Below are 22499 nucleotides of genomic sequence, written 5' to 3'. Positions count from 1 at the left end.
TTCCAACTGAGCACTAAAAACTTAAATATTAAGCAGAATTGATCCATGTCCCTGTTTTCATTTCATTTCATCTTAGAGTTGCATCATTAACAGACGATTAGGACCTAGAAGCCTTTTCATACATTTTGGACGGCTATTCAAGTTTTATTTATCCCATCTGCTGCCAGTGATGCTTTGTATATTCTTCCAACAGTCCAACAGGGTGATGCAGAGCTATAAACCATAACTCCTTAAACACAGACTCCATTATTAAAAATAATAGCTTTTACTTTGCAGTTTCAGTAAAATCGGGTGAGAAAGACCCTTTAGCTCGTTACCCTACTATTTAGCTTGTTATCCACATGTAATTTTCTACAGAAACAGCGGTAGTAACAGTGAAGCGATTGCAACCAGGTAAAAAAATATATATATATGTTGAGAGGTTTTTTTCCTTGGATAACTGTGGTGGTTGGTGACAGTACTGAACCTTCATCAAAAATGCAAGGACTTGATGTGCACTGAATTGCAGAACTCCTGGAAGGGCTGACTGCAGATAATACTGAACCATGCAGAGGAGTACTCCACCCAGAGCCTGGAAAAGCCACAGACACGCACCACTTCTGACACTCTTCTACTGGACATCAAAGGGTGATGACGGCCAGGAGCTGATAAACCAAAGCCAGCAGAAGCCAGAGCAGATGTGCTCCTCTTCCAGAACACCTCTGGTTGCTTTACGCTCGTCATTCGCAGTGGTAATCAGACCGACCTCTCCTCTTACCTGAGATCGCCGAAATGTTTGGTGAGCGACTCCCGAGTGTCCACGGCTGCTACGTTAGAGAGGGCGAAGTCTTGCAGCTCAGGAAAGTGGGCAAAAGCAGCTCTCTAAGAAACACACACACACAACCCTAGTTGATCTAGCATTCCACATGTGTATATAACCAGCACGGGCCCATACTAATTAAGCCCCCTGGAGTGCACTGATCCCAGGAGCCCCGCCCCACCAAGCCCTGGATCTGAGAGTGGCCCTGTTTGATGTGCCTGGGAGCAGGTGCAGGGAGCGTAACCTATCACAGTCCAGTATACGTCAGCCAGCTTTTTGATGCTGCTAACTGATGTGATCAGCACAGCGGCTATGGTGGTGTGGTGCAGGGCTGCTGTTACTGGGTTTGGTTAAACGCCGCTCTCGGCAGGCCTGATGAACGCCCTCAGAACAGACAGAGGGCTGAGCTGAATTGCTTTAAAATGGAGGAACACACACCGTGTGTGACGCGTGCCATGTTGAAATTTAGCAATGGCCAAGTAAGAAAACATTCAAAAGATGACAGACTTCATTTAAACTTAAGTCCGTTTTTCTTTTTCAAGACTCGTTCTGAGTTAAACGGGATTTAAGTGCTCAGCTGGCAGGTGCTCTGATAAGACAGGCCCTGGGGCACAGTTACCTGCAGAGAGGTGATCCTGTCATAGTGGAGTGTGGTCATCTCTTTCTCGGTGAGGGCGTTCCCAGTTTGATCGTTGATCTCAAAGCCAGTGTAGAATTTTAACATGTCCAGCAGCTACAGAAACAAAAATCACTGATTCAGCACATCCGAGCAGTCGTTCCCAAAGGCCTTTATATCAAGATTCCTCTTCACTCAGATATTATTAATTAATGCTTTGGAAGCAAGTAGTACAGGAGATTAAGATGAGTATAAGTCCCTAAAACTAAGCAGGAATAAACTTTTCTGCAGCTGTGAACTTCCACCTGGCAGAAAAGGTGACCCTCTTTCTCTCTCTGCATGAGGCTGGACAGGTGGCAGCTGACCACCAGGTGAGAGTCGTCCAGCACTGTGTTGAACCAGCGGCGGGTCGGGAGAAGAGCCTGCCAACAACAACAGGCGCTTGGTAAAGCCTCAGGAAAACACAATTCTCAAAGTGACCAAAGGAGGTCACATACAGATGCACTCAGATTAAAGTACTTTCACATATCCCCGTAACACAAGAGATGGTCAAAAGAGTCACCATAAAGCTCTTCGTGATATGCCAGTGTACATATTCTCTGATTTGGCAGGACTTTTCACATGGCTTGTGATCTTTACATGACCTGTTCAGTTCAAATCAAGTCAGCTGAAGACCTGCCGCGAGAGCTACTCTCTTTATGAAGGCAGGTGCCGGTGCAGGTGGGGCTTCAGCACTTCTCCCTGCCGAGCAGTCTGGTCTGCAGCCAGGAGGAGTGAACTACAACAGCGACGGCCACGACTGGACCACCCGATATGGTCCATTTTAAGAGATATGGACTGTAGAGAGGTCTATCAGCATTCAACTTCTGCAGTAATGCACCTCCCCCAGGACTACTGTAAACTGTTAACCAGAAGAAACCAGTGCTGGGAGCAGCATTGCACTCATGGTCTGCGCTGAGAGAATGTGGCCCACAGCAGGTTGGAAAGCTGAATGTGGTGAAGAAGCTACAGGCCAAATCATAGGGAGAACAAGGCTGCTGGGTGGCGACTGGGAGGCAGAGGTGCGACCAGCACAGCTGAACGCAGGGACATGAAAGGGCATCGTCTGCAGTTCACTCAGGATGTTGTCCCTGCCGCCCTTACCTCCAGGTCAATCATCAGCTCTATGAACCTCTCGCAGTAGTGCACCTTCTCCATAGCGATAGGGCCTGGAAAGGGAGAGGGGGAAAACGTCACACCCGCATGTCGTGACACAACCGACAAGCAGATCCTCATGCTGACCAATGCTAGCTGTCCCCCATGTAGGGCGGGGCACGCTGGCAACAAGACGCCTCACTCGGCCAAATGAACACACCTTTCAAAAGGTGAAACCAGTAAAGGGAAAGAGTTGCAGAAAGCATAAATTGAAGGGAAGCACTTTATGGGAACCGAGCCTGAGGGAATCTGAGCAGTGGGTCTAGCACAGCCAATCAGGCCTCACTGGAGGGGTCCAGTACAGCCAGTCAGGCCTCACTGGAGGGGTGGGTCCAGCACAGCCAATCAGGCCTCACTGGAGGGGTGAGTCCAGTATAGTCAGTCAGGCGTCACTGGAGGGTTGGGTCTAGTATAGTCAGTCAGGCCTCACTGGAGGGTTGGGTCTAGTATGGTCAGTCAGGAGCAGCAAAGAATCAGGAGGTGCAGGATGGTGCAGGGCCACAGTTCAGAATTCAGTCATGCCAATATGTATAATGGAGAGGCACTTAAAATACTTTAAACTAATTTATAGTCTACTTCAATTTGTTAATGCATGCAAATCTATTTGTTATGCTGGGGGGGAGGATGGGCAACAAAAATAGGCCTTTCCCCAAGTAAACTTCTAAAAGACCTTTGCTGTTATTTCTAAATATGAAGAAGCCAATGAGCAAACCGGGTTAGGGTATAAAGTAAATAATACAAGTTAAGTCAATAAATGCACAAACAAAACCTCAAAGCAAAATCAACTGCATCACAATTTTGCTGCTGTCATGAACTAAATAACTTTTCTCCACAAGCTTACCTGATGGAGGGATAGACATGAGCACAGCGAGGTACTTCTTTATGAGGGCAGAGAGGAAGGTTCTCTCCCTTTTGGCCCTGCAGGAGGAGAGATGGACGATGGGTTATACATTACACCAGCATCCATCTGCTCAAACAGGTTCAGTGAAAGAGGAAGAGAGCTAGGGAGGTGGAGCAGGAGAGAGAGAGATAGAGGACAAGAAGGGGCGAGAAAGAAGAGAGGAGAGAACGAGAGAACGAAACACGGGGAGGGTGTAGACTTAACACACGACGCATGCGGCAGGTTATTCAGGCCATCACCAATTACAGGACATCATCTCCTGCCTGTGACTGTGATGCCTCCCTTCCACATGTGCTGAATGACTTCTATGCACAGTTTGAAGCAGAGAGCAATGTCATGGCAAGAAACAGCACCCCAGCCCCCCCTACACAGGTGCTGTGCCTGACCGTGGATGATGTCAGGAAAACCCTGCGCAGCGTCAACCCACAGAAGGCTGCAGGACCAGACAACATTCTGGCCGAGTACTCAGCGGAGCAGCTAGCAGACGGACATCTTCAGCATGTCCCTGAGCAGCACCACCACCCCTACGTGCTTCAAGGCCTCCGCCAGTGCCTAAGTGTCTCCAGGGTCCTGCCTCAACGGCCACCGTCCTGTCACACTCATGCCCATCATCGTGAAGTGCTTCAGGAGGCACATCGAGACACAGCTGCCCCCCCCCCCCGGACCCCCTACAGTTCACATATCGACATATTACACAATCCCTACCACCCTTCATCTGGCCCTTACCCATCTGGACTATAAGGACGCATGTTAGAACACTGTTTATAGACTCCAGTTCAGCATTCAACACCACCATAGCTCAGAATCTGAGTGAAAAGCTGAGGCCACCGTGCCTGAACGCCTCCGTCTGTGACTGGAACTTTCTGACTGGAAAAGCCCAGCCAGTGCGGCTCAGGAGCAGCTGCTACAGCGCCACCATGCTGAGAACTGGGGCTGAGGACTGTGTGCCTGGTCCACTGTGATTCACTCTGCTGACCCAAAGCTGTACAGCAATGCGCAACTCCAACCAAATCAAGTGTGCTAATGACAACTGTGGAGGGTCTCATCAGCAGGGATGACGAGTCAGCACACAGAGAGGAGGAGGTGCAGAGGCTGACTGACTGGAGAACAGTGAACAACTAAATGTGGAAAAAACAAAAGAGATGGTTGATTTCAGGAAAGAACAAGGTGATGACTCTCCAATCAATACTGCATCCTGAGAAGCTCCGTCACTGCCTGCTGGGGAAATTGCTCCATTTCGGACTGCAATACCCAGCAGAGAAGTGAGGACAGTTGAGAAGATCATCGTGGTGTCTCTGCCCTCCATCATGGACGTTTACAACACCTGCTGTCTCCACAAAGGCACCAGCATTATGGAGGATCCCACACACCCTTAACACAAACTCTTTGCTCTCCTACCATCCGGGAGGAGGTACCAAAGGATTTGTGCCCATACAGCCAAACTGGGCAACAGTATCTTCCCCCAGCGGACTCCTCAACTCCAGGTGACTGACAAACAAATACTGAGTTCCATTTAATAATACTGTGTTCTTAAATTAGTGTACTGACTGCTGTATGCTGTATGTATCTGTTAAAATATCGCAATGTGGTATGTCCTTTGCACATCCACCTACTCTGTGGATTGGTGTTGCCCTATACATTATCTGTATTTTCATATTTACTGTCTACTCTTAAGTGCTTCTTTTGAGCCGTACCATGGTCCTGGAGGAATGTTCTTTTGTTTCACTCTATACCTGTATATAGCCAAAATGACAATAAAAAGCCTTCTGACTTGACTTGTACGTACTGCTCTGCTGCCTTCAAGTCCATTTTCTCATAATTCTTCTTTATGAGGTTCCAGAACTTCTGCAACTTGGGGACTTTCTTGAGTTCCTGCTGGAGTCTTGACTGCAAAAATGTCAGAGTTTATGCTCAGACTAAAATCTGGACACACTATCAAAATCCAAGCAAATCCAGTCATAAAAACAGAAAGCTATGTAGCTAATGGAGTTTCTTTTTCCCAGACCAGTTTATTCCTTGGCAATTTTCTTCAAGTTTCTTTGAAAAAAAACAAAAAAACATCTGTGCTTTATGGGTTTAAGCCAATACTAACTTGCCTTTCGCATTTCAAAATTTCTTCCGCATTCTAATTTATTACAGTTGCATAAATGTTGATACTTGATAAGTTAATAATAAGGTTAGTATAACCACAGTACTAACTTTATTGAATTTGTTTTTAACAAAATTAACTCTTAGCTGCTGTAGGAAGAGTTGAATGTGTATCATTCATCAAAAAAAGATATGAAGAGAACATCTTAAGCACAGCTGCCAATACTAAGTATCAAGGTTACAGAGCTGTAGAGTGAAAAGTGTGTGTGTGTAGTGCTGCAATGCTCACCGGTAGGAGGCACATCCACATAGGCAGAGAGATGAGCTGCTGCACCTGTTCTCGAATGAGATCTACCTCCTGTGAAGCAAGAGACACACACATACACACGCACACACACACAGAGGCATAAGAATCTTATTTTTCTCCACACAAGTTACATAAATGCCAGTATTAGCATATAATTATAAATTACCATATGCAATAATTATTTTAAATACAAGAACAGTACTGAATGCATCATTGCACTGTATATGTTATACTATCTGACTTGGATGATTACACTATAGCATAGCAGTGCCATCTAGTGGATGTTTAAAAAAATATAACGGTATAGGCTGCAAAAGCTACTCAAACCAACCAGGCTGTTGAAACAGTGGTCAAGGAAGAGCAGCAGAACTGTCTGTTCCCGTAGGGATAGGCCAAGCTGATCCCCTGTTAGGCACGCCTCCATTACACACTTAAAGAAGTAGGGGAAGTGGGTAGGCACTTTCTTAAAAACCTGAGTAGAGACAAGAGGGTTTCCACATTCCATAATGAAGAGAAAGAGTAAAAGCAGACCATAATAAATATCACCCATCTGATGACCTTAGATTCTGCATTTACCTCCCAAGCAGGTACATTCTCTCTGAATTTCTCATTTACTATGCAGCAGATAGACATCAGATAGCTGTTACTGGACACTTCGGGGCTGTAGTTGACCCACAGGTAATTCTCAAGGTACTGGCTATAATAAACAAATTAACACAATATGAATATCACATGCTTCAAAGCTCTAAAAGTCGAGATGACATGAGCCATGTCACTAACCTGAATTCCAACAGCATGATTTTTCTTATTGCAAATCTGAGAGCAAACAAAAAGAACAAAATCAATCAACACAATACATTTCAAATGCACCCTCAGTAGACAACATAGTTTTTGTTCATCCAAACTTACTCTGTTCAGAACACTTACTTTGATTTGAGAATCTCATTCTGATACACGTCTTGAATGACCTGAAGATAAGAAAAAAAATAATTTTAAGAGTAACTGTATATTGGTTGTACATGATTTGGTTTACAATCCTATTACACAAGGCAGGACAATATTGAAACAAAGCAGCGATGCCTCAATATAAATTTGATACCCCCAAAAATACTATAAGTATAATATCCCAGGTTCTGCAGTAATATATTCCAGGACTCTAGCAATTATTATAGGCAGTGGTTGCCACTAAGTGTTCTTTATTAGAATAGAAGTTTGCACTAATGCATGAGGTTTACACTTTTATCATTGACTCATCAGTGATAAACAATAAGGTTAATATCGAACTGAGCTAATTAAATAACGGCCTGTAATGGCTCAAGCTAATCACAATAAATCACAGTATTCAAAATGTAAAAACCCATTGACACTGATTCAGAACAGTAACATTATATTATAATATTATATAGTAATATTAGCAAACTTTCTTTGACGTTGCAGATGTGCTCTATACCTCAGAATCAAATGGCAGTTTATTCTTGGCATGGGGAGCCCAGTATCTGTTTGAGAGCTAAGAAATAGAACAGGATAGAGAAGAAAAAGAAACAATATAACATTCATCACAATACTTAACTTTAGAAAATTAAAAAAAACAAAAAACAAAAAAACAAACAAACACCATGTGGTGGCCAGGTTGTGGTCCACATTCTTCGTGTTGACAAACGTGAAAAGACACAACAGGTAGAAACCTTTCGTGTTTACAGGAATACTAGCTAATTAGCCTGCTGTTAGCTAGCAACACAGGCAATAAGTTATGCGTTACAGTGCAAACGTAAGATAAATTACTTTAGACTAGTAACAGGTTATTAAATTACAAGGCTACACATTTGGTTAGCAAGATTAACAGCTGGCTGAAGTTTTCACCTGGGTAACATATTCTGCGTTGATCTGAGACACCGACGGCGCGGCTGTCTTTTTCACCCGCGCGTCCTTCTCCATAGCGTCAAACCTGAAGTAATTTTAAAGTAAAAAAAAAACCAGAGAATACATATAGCTGCTAACAACAGCGCACACCGCAGAGTGAACTAATCTGCCTAAATATCTTAGTAATTCAGAATTTAGCAAAAGGAAAGTTAATGCGAACAGTAAACAAAATATGTAGCTAGCCTAGCTAACTAGCCTTAGCCACGAGCTGGCGTTAGCTCTCCCAGTTACGTGAATGGAATTAGACAGAGGTTGGCTAGCACTAGAAAGCTAACATCACGCCGAGTTAAAGCAAACTGTCTAGGTTAGCCGCTTTTAATCAGTGTACCAATTGTTGTGGTGAAACGTAGTTGATGGATTAAAAGCCTTATTTAGCAAGCTAGGTAGGTACCTATATTACCCAAACGTCATTGATACGTTATTAGCGAGCTTTCTTGTTGGTGTACTAACATGCGTGAGCCCACTAACGGACCTAGTGAAGCTAGTCATGATACGCGCGTTCTTCATTTTTTCAAAATAAAAGTCAGAAAATGCAGCTAGGTAATCTTAAATAAAAGACTGAAACGGACTTTTCTACTTTTATGTAATTTTATTTCATAAAAGAGCCTCGGACTAGGAAATATTCAAGGATAATCCCAGGATCTTTTGTTTATAGGTTTAGAGGGTAAGAGCTGGCTGTATTAATAGGTTAGCGTTACAATTTTATAGAAAAACTAGAGCTACATACAACCTTAGGTTTCGACAGGGATTACGTTTTTCTATATGAAATAGACATATTTTGGTGGGACCTTTTCACATTTTTGTTCATAAAGTGGGATTTATTTTCCTAAACCATTAAAGTCACAGATATGTCAATAACTGATAGAAGGCCTATATCTTACATTGTAGCACAGAATTCGAAATATACATATGAGATTGGGGTTTAATCTTAGAGCAACAACATTATAGAAAGACCATTAACATCCTCAGAATGTCCCAGTTATATTATATTAAGCAAAAACAGCAGTAAAACAGTTAATGTGGCAATTATTGTTTTAATTATATTTAGTATGAATTAAATAAATAGCTTATAACAAATGTAATATACAATACAATATACAATAGTATTTATATTATTATTATTTATTGGTTTTATTAGTAGTGCTAGTACTTAGGCAAATTTCATATAACAATCAATGTGTTGTATATTTGTGGATACTTGGAAACTGTGATTTCACACATGCTGGTTCAGCTTTACAGCTGCAGTTCCGTTTGAGAGTAATGTAGGAAATATTATTGCGCATGATTGAAGTTTCTTTTACTTGGGTTTTCAGACCCATCTTTTCATTTTAAAGCTACCAAGTAGCCTTTGCAACTTGTCCACAACTTTGCAACTTTGTCAAATATCCACAATAAATCTCACACTGTAAAATCCTAAATATAGGACACTTACAAATATCTTAAGATCTTTTTTCCCCAAACATGCTCAGCATGGCCACTTTATAATTCAGCCTGCTAATAAACATTTGGGGAAGTCGTAGTACATGTATACTTGGGGAAACATTATATGCATTGTACATTATACACAAGACAACCGACATTAAGGAAGTTCCAGTGGTGACATATATCTGGTCCAACAGATGGCAGTATGCACAAAGAAAAGCCATAGAAGGAATTAAGAAATTATGAAGTTATGGTAAAAGATTCATATTTGCTACAGTGGGAGTATCTTGTGTATATGACTAACTTTGCACCTCTTGGGTTTTAACAAATGTAGTTCAAACCAGGTTTCATTTTGTACTATGCAAGTTAGAAATATTCCAATACAGCTATTCTCTTTCACTTTGCCATCTCAGGCCTGAAAAACCAGGAAAAATAAACTTAAAACATCAGTTGAAAAAGCTGCATTGATATGCAATATTTTTAACATTACAGATATTATTAGTTTGTAAATTATTCCTTGGATATCGGGAAGAGAGAACACCATGTGTTTTGATGGGTTTCCACTGCAAAAGTTGAACCTGCAGCTGACAAAGACATACATAAACATCACTGAGGGATTTCAAATGATTGGGCTTTCTATGTTACAGTCTTGGACCACTTCCTGACAGTAACTGGCCAACACCAAAGACAAGCTGTAAATATCCAAAGTAGTTTTGAACTACCAACGCTATTATTTTCCTTGCAAAAAGGTTGCTAATATAACCACTTGAGGGCACCATACTCCACTCAATATACCTCCATCTTTTCTACGTAAAATATTCCTGCTGTGATTTTTATTTTAAACCACTTATCAGTCATAAAACAATACATTTAAAAGAAATTGTATTGCTATAGCACCCATACAGAATTGCTGAAATAGTTATTCTAGGACTTCTGATTTTTCAAACAGTAAACATAATTAAACAAAAAACAGACTGCTTGAGTTCTAAATAGGAGCCTGGCACCTAATCTCTCAGAAGTATTAACTATTTCCTGGTGAATTATATTTCCATAATAAAGTTAATTTACAGCATATTGTGGATCTTAAGCCTCTACCATAGTGCAATTCATGTATTGGGGGGGGGGGGTAATCTTTATTAAGCACAGCATATTTAGGTGTGTAAGAGGCAGCTGTAACGTGGCGTGTGGGCCGGCGCTGGCCCTCTGGGGGAGGGGTGGCTCTCTGCCTTGGCTCATGACTCTCACAACGACACAGCTGTTGACTGCACCGGCAGCCATGGTGGACTTGGCGCGGGCGGCCCTGAAGTGCAGCCAGCATGTGGGGCTGTCGCCACTACAGACACGGTGCAATCCTTACCCTTCTCAGAGCAGCACCCTACAATCTGTGTGGTCAAACATGCAAGGAAGTGTGTGCTTCGTTCAGGTTCCTGCCAAACACTTATGTTTTTTGTCTACGAAAAGAATACTGCGTTTGTAGGTAGCATTAATAATCAATTACTAGTTAATTATGAACCTACTACATTTACATTCATCAGGTCTCCCAGCTTCCTGAAACAGGGTGTACCAAGTATTCAAAAGCAAATTCTAGGTGGATAAAAAATATCAGCAAAGGAATACGTTGATAGTAAAGTGGACGCAGAAGTGCATAGCCTGTTTGTAAGGCCCTCCAGATTCTATCTAAGCTGTAAATAATTATATATAAATAATATTAATCATTTAAAATATATAATGTTTATGTTTGGGAGAATAGCTTGTTCCATTTCTAATAAGCCCATCTGTTAAGTTGTGAGCGCCACGTTATTGTTTACAATTGAAAATAAACAGAGAAAGAGAGATCAATAGTTGCTAACATGCAGTCATCCCAAATTAAAAAAAAAAAAAAAAAGTAAAGATGAGTAGCTTGAGTGAAGATGAATGCCAGTCCATTTCACAGCATCAATATAGTTCATGATCTTCAAGAAATAAATGTTCCAGGAGAAATGGATAATAGGTCTGTTTTTACAGAGCCCCATCAGAAACACACCCACCCCACACCCACACACTCAGGGCTCGGTACAGTTTACCCTGCAGCTCCTCTCCTATTAATCGCTCCCTTAGAATCAATGGAGGGCATGAAGAGACATAATCTCTTCTGGTGCTTGTCTCTGATAGCCCATTACAAAATAACAACACATTTCTCACGTGTGAGGCACAAGAGAAAACGCGTCTTAGTCACAAAGAGGAGAAACAGTGTTGGAATTCTGCACACTGTCCTCAGTTCAAAAAAGAGAGACAGGGCAAGAGAGAGAGAGAGAGAGAGAGAGAGAGAGAGAGAGAGAGAGCGAGAGAGAGGCAGTAGGCGCTGGTCAGACACTGCAGTGGGCGGAGTGGAGGCTTTCTGTAGCCATGTGCTATAGCCTCTCTCTCTCTCTCTCTCTCTCTCTCTCTCTCTCTCTCTCTCTCTCTCATGCCAGCTGCTGTTGGATGGCCTCTAACTCACTCTGATAAAGAACAGGACGTTGCACAACACACGTATGCCATGTGCTACAGACACACCCACAGAATACACTCTACCATTACACACACAACTGAGTGCAATCTCCTGTAAAGAGTATTTATTGCATCTTGATATTAAACAATAAGAAACAGCCACAGCTGCTGCTGGCATTCTGAACTTCTCTTGGGGCTTAGCTCTCTGCGCATGTATTTCACACAGTCTTGGTCTTTCCACAGTCTTTCCTCTCACTGAGCAACATGCTGGTGAGTGCAGTCTCGTCGGTCCAGCATGGGGTCGTGGGGTCAGAGGGTGTGGCCTTTGCCCTCGGCTAGATGCTGAGCCAGCAGGAGATGTGGAGGAGAGAACAGTCAGGGAGCTCCAGCACAGGGACCTGAACCAGCGCTGGCCTGCTCACACCGAGCACACTCTCCAAGCAGCCCTCCAGCCCTGCGAAACACACACACACACACACACACACACACACACACACACACACACAGATCATAGTGTGTTAATTCAAACTGACCTTATTCCTGCGAAGCTCTTCTGTGTGGGATTGAACAAGGCTACAGGAGCCCAACCTACAGGTGCCGTGCTGGAGTGAGTCACTGCACTAATCTCTCCTACCAGGGAGAACACACAGCTACTCCAGAACTGCACATGTCCTCAGCTCCTGGCAGACTGTAATGAAGCTCCATACATATTGTGTGTGTGTGTGTGTGTGTGTGTGTGTGTGTGTGTGTGTGTGCACGTTTATACATACTTGCACACACTAAGCTACAGGACATTCTCCACTGTGTATAACTCCCCCCCCCCACACACACACACATGCACGCACGCACGCACAGGCCATGGTAAGGGGACCTATTAGCTCTGGGGAGGATGGAGGGAGCTATTCTAAGTCTACAGTGGACATTTGAGATCCCTCTGACAGCAGTCTCTCGGTTTACTTCAGGCCTGCATCTGCAAACTCCTTGTTTGCGCCTGCTTCACACTGGGTAATTGGTGACAAGCGCTCCCATTGGCTGGCTGGATGTCACTGGCTGCTCTGCTCATTAGCAGGGTGGCGTCTGGGTGGCATTCAGTCCGTTGGCGGAATCCTTGCCTTCAGGTGCAGGTATGTCCACACTCACCCAGGATAATGCCAGTCAAAACCACTGGATATTTTTAACTCTAGTGTGACTACGTAAACCTGGGTGACCTCATACCATGAAGAGGTGAAAGGGGAAGATAAGTATAAAGAGTACTTAGCTGATAAACAGGAAATGGCTGACTGGCGCCACCGTGCACGTGAACAAGTGGGGATGAGAGGAGGAAAACGGAGACAGAAAGGTGAAAGCTTCCTTCAGCTCTAGTTGATAGGCATGAGTGTCTAATTAAGAACAGAGACACTGGGGCAACCAAAGACTCAAAGAGCTCATGCTGGATAATTAGCTCATGTGTGCAGACTCAGAAAAAATACTGATGAACAGAGGACTTCCTTTCATTCTGGAGCAAAAAAAAAAAAAAGGAGTAGTGTTCTTATCAAAGCGTGAGGTGCACCCTGGGAAGCTGAGTCCTCCTGAGAGCAGCGGAATCCCCTGCTCTGTACCAGGCAACATTACACACAAATCAGTGGGCCCAAAACATTCGTGCCGCCCCATCCGTCCCTGCCCACTCTTCCTTTTTGTACTCTTCCTTTCGCTTTTGGCCTAAAGAAATGCACCACTGCAACAGCAAAGGTGAAGTGTAGCAAGAAAAACCGGTGAGTTGACCCTAGTGCTCACATAGTTAGGGTTCTCCTTCAGCCCCTTGATTACCCAGAGCCACCGCACACATTATAACAGCTCCCGCATTAGCAGAGGATTGGGACTAAAGCAGAATGCTAAGGCATCTTGAGGCAGGAAAACCTGCAAACATTCTCCTAAATTGATATGGTTTTTTTGCTTTTGTCACACCGATGACAGCGACTTCCATAACAACCGTGAAACTTTTGAAACGACAAGCCTAAACATTCATATTTCTTTGTAGTACAGTTTTTGGGCAAAATTCTTTAAAAGCACAAATCACCCAGAGTCTTGCTGATTTTTTGTGTGAATGCTGGCACCTCTGGGCCTATGAGGCTCTTACTGAAGACAGCGCCTTGGGCCAGTGGGTTTTAGCCGTGCTACGGTGCACCTCAAACTGTCTCAAATTAACTGATAAACGGCACAGACATCAGCAGGCGTGGGCTCAATGAACACGGCAGGGACCCAGGCGAGCAGCGGGGACGCATGGACCGGTTTCACCACGGACACATCCACACCACGCGTGCGCTTATGTGTGAGTGTGTTTGTGCCGGAAAGGGAGAATTTGCTTCACACACCTTCTGTGCTGTTAAGCTACAGACAAAAGCAGGAGGCAGATGAATATAAAAATAGAACATAAGCAGTCGGCGGGAGCAGAGGAGCTGAGGAAGCCCGTTTTATAGTGCCTCCACATGACCCAGATTACAAATGCCATAACAACTAGCATGTGGAACATATGTCTAACATATCAACAGCAGACAGAGCCTAATAGACCTGCTCCCCCAGACAACTATGATGGCTGAAAGCTGAACGTGCCAAGATAACGCAGAACAGTAGCATGTGCCCGCTTGATGATGTAAAGTTGATGCCAGAGAAGGAAAGAAAAAAAAAAAAAATTGAATTGATGTGGCATCAGTACTGAGAGCCAGTGGTACTTATTCTGTGTGATGACACTGGTCTATAGCTGTAATGCCAAGATGCAGATTGTGTTTACACACCGTGTCTTTACGAACTGTTCTGAAAAACTAAGAAAAGTGTTCAACAAAATCTGTGCCCTTGTAGAAAACGACATGTTTTCCAAATATATGCCGCTTGTTCTACAGTATACTATCGCCACCATCGCATACTTCTGAGAAACAAATAATTGTGTGGTCTAGACACCCAGACAAGACTGTCCTCGTTTCTATTCCTCATCTGTGGCCATAATTTCATTTCCCACAATAACAAGTTACAGCAAGGCCTGAAACTGACGGTGAAATCTCAGAGCTGGCTTGTATTCAAAACACTAATTGATTGTTTCAAAGGGAAGACAACAATTGTGTCAAGTTGATGAATGTCTGGGCCATCCTTTTCTAGGGACGCGAGAGCTCTCTCGGGACGCTATAAAAGTTTTATTCTAAGGAAATGTCCTGGGTTTCTCTTGAAGTGGACCATGAAAGCCATGAACAAAATGTGGGATCATTTAAAAAGAAACCTTCATGGATCTTTTTGATCCATTTCTAAATAAAAGAAATACACTGTATATGGCTGCCTGCGAAAAGAACGACATTCACATTTATGCTCTGGGTTCAACATTACATCTGCGACATTGCAACTACGGGGTTTGTATAATGTGCTGAATCTCATGGTGTTGCTATGAGTACAGAGTGAGGATGTTTACCTGCGCAGAGTCCTGTGGCTAACTCGCTGCTGTCCTTGTAGAAGACTCTGGCACACAAAGGCGAGAGAGCCTTCTCCGTCTGCCCCAGAGCCTGCTGGAGGGAGGTGCCCAGGGCCTGCAGTACGGCCTGGGTGCACGCAGGCCCAGAAGCAGCTGGGGTCACGCTCAGGGACAGGCTGGCGTACTGCCCGCTGCTGGCCTGCAGCACCTGCCACTGGATAGCATTACCGAGCACCTCGGAGGTCCGTTGGCACGAGGTCCTCCCCGCGGGCTCGTCGCGCACGGCGATGACATGCAGCTCCACGTCTGCTCCTCTGGGTAAGGAGGGCACCACTGCCACTTCCAGAGGAGTGCTCAGGACCTTCTCCACACTGCTGCAGGACACCTACAAGACAGAATTCGCTCGGTCAAACACCCACACAAAGCACTCGCTCAACGCCCACATCTGCTGGGTCAAACACCCACAGAAACCACTCACTCAGCACCCACATCCGCCGGGTCAAACACTTGTACATAAATTACTCACTCAACACCAGCGTTCGCCGGGTCAAACACCCACACATAAGCCACTCACTCAACACCAGCTGCAGAAATGAGCATTTTCGAAGAGCTTCATCATAGCAGTCTTACTATATCAGATACACATCACATATAGAAAACACTCAACACATAGAAATCAACACACAGAAAAACCTTCTCCATAGAGGGCATTTTCAGAGTAGCACCAGACCTGCACAGGCCATTTTACCCCATTTCATAACACACCTCTATTAGAAAGCGGGCATGATGGCTTTAAATGAGGTAATCTATAGAGTTAAAATCTCCTTTCTCTTGTCTGGGTGCAGGCCATTATCACCTCTGAAACGTCTTCTGCCTGCACCCTGCACAATGTGCCCCCCAAATAACACTGAGACGGCCTCATCTGCTAATGGGAGAGAAATAAGCATTTTATAAAACAGTCGTTTTGTCTGGAGTCGATAGGGCAAAAACACTTAACCTCCTTTTCAATTTGCTGGATCAATTTTCATCCACTTACACCCCACTTCTGCAGTGCAGAATAATGACAGGTTACATACACTTTATTTTGAGATTCACTCAAAAAAAAAAAGCACCCTGACTGAAAAGTCCCTGACAGGAGAAGCATCATTTCAGCCCCCCCAATATGACCCAACCCAGCGTCTGTGTGAATATGGCACTTACCTCGAGATTAAAGTTTAGCAGGGGCCTAATTGTGTATTGACAACAAATTGACCACAAATCTCTTTGAGCGCAAGGCCACAAATAAACAATGCAAGTGTGTGAGCATGTGCAAGCGTGTCCACGCACGTGTGTGCGTGGGCGTGTGTGCGGGGATGCTGCTGGGGTTAATTCAGAAGACGTATCTGCTCTTAGCATTCTGACAATGCTATACACATTTTTTCACTTTTGATAAGTGTTAGGTTAGCGCTCCATGTGCGTGAGGTATTACACTGCAGGGGTCAATAGTCATCGAGCGGCAGGAGAGGAGGCGCCCACCGTGCAGCGCCCAGCTCACTCAGACTTAAAGGCCAGCCCCGAGACCTCGCCTCACCTGCCTTGGAGCTCACTGCCGCAGAGCACCAGCCCAATCCTCACGGGTCACTACCTTCAAAACGGCCCGGACTTTCCGGCTCGGTTTTCCCTGGCTTGTCTTAAGCTGTTATAAGTCCACTCTCGCTTTCCTCTGCCTCCCCTTTATTTTGTTATTTTACAGGACTTTGGAAGTGAGAGCAGCCCGGGCAAACCTGCCCCTCCCCCGAACCCCTCGACCTTTTCGGGGCGCTGCGGCGCAACTTCATTAGACCCCTGCAGCCAGATGTGAAAACGCTTGGTCGCCCAGTGCGCCCCTGGACTAGAAATGCTTTATTAGATTAATCCAATAAAATAAGGAGGTGACAAATGTTGATGTATGGCATGCCTGAGAGCGCCTGGACAGAGTGTGTCTGAAAGCGGAGAGGCCCCTTTAAGGCAATCAATCTATTAGTCCAGTGCAGCCTGCCCCGGTGAGGCTGTTCGCCCACTGTGCGCTCTCCCACTCCCTCCCCTGAGCCCACGCGGCAACAACTGCACTCCCATTACCTGACTGACATGAGCAGTATTTGTTTTGCCCATTTCTTGCCCCCTCTCTCTCTCTCTCTCTCTCTCTCTCTCTCTCTCTCTCTGTGGAGTGTATGAAGTCTGCCCGACACAGGGGGCTGGGGGAGGGGGAGGCATGTGAGCCGAACAGTAAACACCATAATAAGGAGCTGGTGTAAAGCGGGCTAGCAGCAGGGAGCTGATGGGGCCTGGATGCTTAGGCAGTTCCCCTACATTTCCTGCCCAGCAGGAGGTCTTCGTCAGGCGGGCGCAACGGCTGTGCTTCTGGCTCCCCACTCTCCCCCCGCTCCCCTCCGCACTTCCAGCCTGCAGAGCTGGTCACCGGTGTAGCGCAGAGCCGAGCTGCCTCCACGGCGCCCCCTGCCCCCCGTGCCGGGGCCCGGGCCGGACAAACCCCCCCAGAAACAGCACGATAAGAGTGCCAACAAGAACGTTTTAATGCTCAGGAACACGTAACGCAGCAGGGCATGGGTGGAGCCTGAAATCCAACCAAAATACATCTGCAATCATATAAGACTTTGAACATTTGAGGTCATATGTTTTAATGCATAAACCCATATTATAGTTGAGTATAATGAAGTTAATACCAATCTACAGGTGCAATTTATCTCGCATAAAAAGATTAACCTGGGTTTCACGTTCACAAGCGTACGTGTGCGCACACTGCACTCCATAAATAGTATTTCACGCACGTAGCGATGGTGCTGTGCTCCCAATTAACCCTGCGAGCTTCCTCCTCCACCCGATTAGAGAAATTATGAACGCAAGGCAACTGCACGGGCTGCTGGGCTGTGTAGAGGAGGACATCGTCATGTTTCTATTAAAGAGCCTTCCGCTCGGATCGCTCGGAGTGCGGCAAAGGCACCGGAGGTGAATGTGCTAAATGTTTTGTTGTCAATCCTTAACATTCTGTGCACTGGATTTTATAGTGTGAAGAAAAACAGCTCCTTTCTGCTTACCCATCCAAGCAAACGTGACAGGACACACGATATGAAAACAGTCATTAGTGATCGATACAGAACAGCTACAGCAAAGTAATGATTGGCTTTCTGTTTTGCCTGATTGATGTTACAGAAAAAAAAAGAAGAAATGAGACCTGTCTTGGTTTGATTTCAGCATCTCATGTGGCTGTTATTGGAATGTGCCTTAAATAAGGAAAACTGAAGGCCTGTATGATTTCTACATAGTTTTTGTTTTAGAACTATATGATATTAATGATTTATATTAACATATACAACTAAGAATATACAACCTTTTCTGTAAAACTCTTTTGAGATGGTGTTCATCACTTGTCAGACATAACTGTCTGCTCACCTTAGAGACAGCCTTTACCTGCAAGCAATGGGACATCATTTCAGTCTGTGTATCTCAAAACAAGGGCTCTGGGTTATTTTTTTTAACATCTATGTAGATTCACACACACACACACAAACACACACACAGACACACACAGTAATTTCTAGCCAAAGAGGGTGGGGCATAGCATTGCTAAACAGTGAACAGGTGGTCAGGTGGGGGACTGCACACCTTGGCTGGCTCGGTCAGATCAGGCCTGAACTGCTGCATACTTTTGTTCCTCGGCGGCAAACATAAATGACAGCGGCTAAAGCAGCGGGCCACCTGCAGGGAGGCGTCTCTTCTCCCTCGGCCCTGCAGCCTGTCAGTGTTTCAAACCTGTTTGCAGGGGTCACGGTGGAGGACAGGGTGGAGGCCAGGAGACGGCCAGGACGTGGTGTCACTGCCTCCTCCATTTAGAGCTGCTCCCTAGGCTCCAAAAATTACTGCAGGACGAGGGGCTGGCGGCCTTTATTAACCGCACGAAACTGGCGATCGCAGAGCAAAGGGGCCAAGGGGCGGGGGGTGGGGGGGTTTAAGCTGCTCTGGGGTTTCAGTGCAGCTCCGGGGGGGGAGATTAAGGAGACTCTGAGAAAGACATCTGCCTCTGTGCCAGCCTCCATATCCTCAAAGACACCAGCATTTCCCAGAACATCAACTTTTCATGAGAGCTCGTCCGGGGTAAATACGAGCCACTTCTGTGCCCTTTTTTTCCAGGAGGTGGCACAGGCTGCAGTGGATTCCATGAGGGTTACACACTCAACCTTTTCTCCATAAACTGTGGTTATGTATGAAACATTTGAAGCTGCCTTAACCACCGTCACTTGAATACGCAGGTTATTCTGCACCAAGTACATTCATTCCTGTAAAAAAACAAACTGAAACGCTAAAGTATCGTGTGCGTACCTGCCTGTGCTCATCCAGCAGTCTGCGTTGCCAGACCCTCCTCACGGCGGGGATGTACGCGCTGTGGGTGACGTAGCAGTGAGCCTGCAGCGCGTGGTGCAGGTGGAGGCCTGGGCCCACAGCCCCCATCACTCTACTCATGTGGCCGTAGCACAGCTGGGCCTGCCGTGCCGGGCCGCCGTGCAGCAGCTGCATAGTGCAGGGCACCAGGGCTATCTGCCCCGCGCAGAACACCGCCTCATCCACCTGCAACGCAAACCAGCAGCCTGTCAGCGAAGACGTGTCACGTGTGCTCGTTATGCATATGTGCCATGTGGGTGTCCAAAGAGAGGGCTTAAGCCAGAAGTCCCTGGCGAGAGTGTTCAATAATCCCAGAGATGTTTAAGGCTCCATGGTAGCGGGGGGCCATAAGGCGATGAATTTTCACAAATTTGACATTTTATAGAGAATAAATCCCTTTTTAAAATCAATCCCATGTGTTAAACTTTTGGAGTGAAGACATGCCACCACTGAGCAGTACTGGACAGTAAATCAGAGATTTTTAAAAACAGGGAATCATTTCAAGAGGACGCCTGTGCCTGCACAGGTCACTCTTCGCCATCTTACAGAACCAATTACTTTAAATCTTAAATTAAAATTGCATAATTAAACGTGGGTGACAAACATCAGAGATCCGAAAAGTGTACCTCAAAGCATCAGTAAAAGCTTTATGTGATTAGTAGTGTCAATTAAAAAGTTCCACTTTATATGTCACTTTAACACCAATAATTCATGTTTCACACCATCAATGAAAACATGCGCCTGTGTGTGTACTTCATAAACGCAATTAGCAGCATGATAATTAGCTGAGAAGGCCGGGGGGGGGGGGTGGAAGAAGAAGAAGAAGAAGAAGAAAGAAAAAAAAACTTCTTCCGACAAAGTTCCTTGGCCCAGTAATCCTCACCCTGAAAATCCAATAGCAATCAATGCTATCAGCTATGCAAGAGCACAGGACAGGTCAGGCCCTGAGAGACGGATAACTGCTGCGCTGAACAAATGAAACCCAGGCTGCAGTGCAGTGGTCAGGGTAAATAGCTGCAGGTGACATGGTGTTAATTGGAGCTTGGGGGGAAGTACTTAGCAGGGAGGAGGTGTGGGCTGGATGGTGACCTCTGCAAGGATCACTGCACACCAAATCAATTGATGCATCTCGTGGAACAAGGTCTTTAGCCGATTAGCATACAAACATGGGTATCACGTTTCCAAACCAGATTACCAGGCTAAGACAGAAGCCTGAGCATGGATGCTTAGTGTCGACCACCCACCCCGCAAACACCACCACCTCTGTCTGCTGTAAATATGAACTAGAACATAATGTCACATGCAGGACAATCTTTCGTGCTAGTTCTTGGAAATTCAACCATGCCCCCTCCCCTCGCCACCAAAGAAATAAAATCAATGGTTGCAATTTGAAAACAACAGAACAACAACAAAAAAAGTGCTCTGCTGGAGGGGGGAAACAGTCACATCAATTTCCATAGTCATATGGGTTTCCCATGATTCCTAGCTCCTGGGTTCACTTGTCAACTTTGATGAATCTTCAGCATCTGCCTCTGCTGTTCCAAATTACCAGGGCTGTGGCGGAGACGGGGGGGGGGAGGGAGGTTGCTCCCCTCTCCACAGGCCGGATCAATCATCGGATAATTTACCTGCGAGCATTATTTGGCAAAGCGCAGGAACGATGCATCTTCACCGGCACAACCTCTGCATGTCACAACGACGTCCACGGCAAATCGTCATTGGCATCCCATTTATGAGCCATCAAGTGGAATCAGATCTCTGACCCAGAATCCTGGATCGGAATGGACGTGGAGCAAGGATCTCTCGGCAAGCTGGCTTTGTGACAACAACTCGCGGTTTCACGTTTTAAAAAGGGGGCAGTTATTTGTTGATTTGAATATCAAAAGAGGCCACAGAGAGGCTCCCAAGTTGATGTATATATATATATAAAAAAAATAAATAAATGTAAAAAAAAGCCCCCATAGCTTTAGCAAGCAGGTGCGTAATGATCAATTATTAAGTGGCCAGCTCAGGTTAGCCCTGGCTGAGGGGGCAGGGGCACGACTTTTTCACGGTGAACCTGCACGTGAGAGAGCGAAAGAACAAGGGGGAATACTATTTACATAAAATTAACAGTTCAAAAGAATGAGTTCACACACCAATCAAACTTGTTAATTGACTGTCAATGGCACGTCCCTGAATATACAACACAACTACATAATTCATCTTCCCTGTTGACAAGAAAGACAGTCCAATTTGCATTGGCGTCCAAAACCTGATCAGCAGCCACAATGCAACATGCATTTTTAATGGGGCATGGGGAGGCTATTAATATTCATAGAGGTCAAACAATTGCATATTTCATTTAACTCCCTATAACCAGCAGTGGTTTTCAAAAGATCAACTTCAGACCACAGGATGCAGAAAGAACGAAGGTATAAACCCTGTAGTTACATCTGGACAATACCACACTGACACTTTTTCTCCAGTGTGTACACTTTACTGTTGATGTATGTATGTGCCGGTAAAAATACGACACTCTGTACGTCATCCTGTGCACGCGCGCATGTGCTTGGACGGCTTCGGCAGCGGCCTTCCCCACCACGCCTCCTTCCGTTTTCTTAGCGTTAATCAAATGCGTGTTTCAGCCTGCTGCTTTATCGACCTTTCACTCTGTTGCTTAAACACCATCACTTCTCCTAAGGCCAACAAAGGGTCAAAAGGTCAGGTGGCGGCGAGTCCCCCGCCGGGATGCCGCCAGTGGCGCGTATGCAAATGCCCTCTCTCTGCGCCCCTGCGCGGTCACCTGCGAGCGTGCCTCGCGCCACTCCCGCATGTGCGGAGCATTCTAACGGTCGGCACGGGAATCCGCGAGGCACGGCCAACTTGGGGAAACCAGCGGGTGGGGGCTGGGGGTTGGGGTGTGACCTTAAAGATTTCGCTGAGGGTGTTGTT

The 22499-nt window shown here is 45.4% G+C and overlaps 2 protein-coding genes across 8 annotated transcripts in view; both read right to left on the bottom strand.

Annotated features, from left to right (window-relative positions):
- The window catches only part of aqr (aquarius intron-binding spliceosomal factor), a 37492-nt gene extending 29187 nt beyond the window's left edge, over positions 1-8305 (bottom strand). For 3 of the 6 annotated variants that reach the window (XM_081721363.1, XM_081721364.1, XM_081721367.1), the window contains exons 1-14: positions 8276-8285; positions 7766-7850; positions 7356-7412; positions 6833-6873; positions 6686-6721; positions 6482-6602; positions 6237-6377; positions 5888-5956; positions 5297-5397; positions 3451-3527; positions 2559-2623; positions 1721-1837; positions 1419-1532; positions 758-861 (exon numbers count right to left, since the gene is read on the bottom strand). In XM_081721363.1, the coding sequence (XP_081577489.1) occupies positions 758-861; positions 1419-1532; positions 1721-1837; positions 2559-2623; positions 3451-3527; positions 5297-5397; positions 5888-5956; positions 6237-6377; positions 6482-6602; positions 6686-6721; positions 6833-6873; positions 7356-7412; positions 7766-7850; positions 8276-8277 (1130 nt within the window). In that variant the 5' untranslated portion in view covers positions 8278-8285. Of the gene's footprint in view, positions 1-757; positions 862-1418; positions 1533-1720; positions 1838-2558; positions 2624-3450; positions 3528-5296; positions 5398-5887; positions 5957-6236; positions 6378-6481; positions 6603-6685; positions 6722-6832; positions 6874-7329; positions 7413-7765; positions 7851-8153 lie in introns of those variants that run through there. The other 3 variants (XM_027002385.3, XM_027002387.3, XM_081721365.1) reach the window with 3 other exon arrangements.
- Positions 8306-10959: 2654 nt separating this feature from the next.
- The window catches only part of dph6 (diphthamine biosynthesis 6), a 47603-nt gene continuing 36063 nt past the window's right edge, over positions 10960-22499 (bottom strand). Inside the window, exons 13-15 of one of the 2 annotated variants that reach the window (XM_035532777.2) lie at positions 19506-19751; positions 15150-15534; positions 10960-12170 (exon numbers count right to left, since the gene is read on the bottom strand). In XM_035532777.2, the coding sequence (XP_035388670.2) occupies positions 12052-12170; positions 15150-15534; positions 19506-19751 (750 nt within the window). In that variant the 3' untranslated portion in view covers positions 10960-12051. Of the gene's footprint in view, positions 12171-15149; positions 15535-19505; positions 19752-22499 lie in introns of those variants that run through there. The other variant, XM_081722095.1, reaches the window with a different exon arrangement.

The sequence above is a fragment of the Electrophorus electricus genome, chromosome 10 (genome assembly GCF_041902795.1).
Source record: "Electrophorus electricus isolate QZ-2024a chromosome 10, ASM4190279v1, whole genome shotgun sequence".
Taxonomy (NCBI): domain Eukaryota; kingdom Metazoa; phylum Chordata; class Actinopteri; order Gymnotiformes; family Gymnotidae; genus Electrophorus; species Electrophorus electricus.
This window is presented reverse-complemented; position numbering and strand designations above follow the sequence as displayed.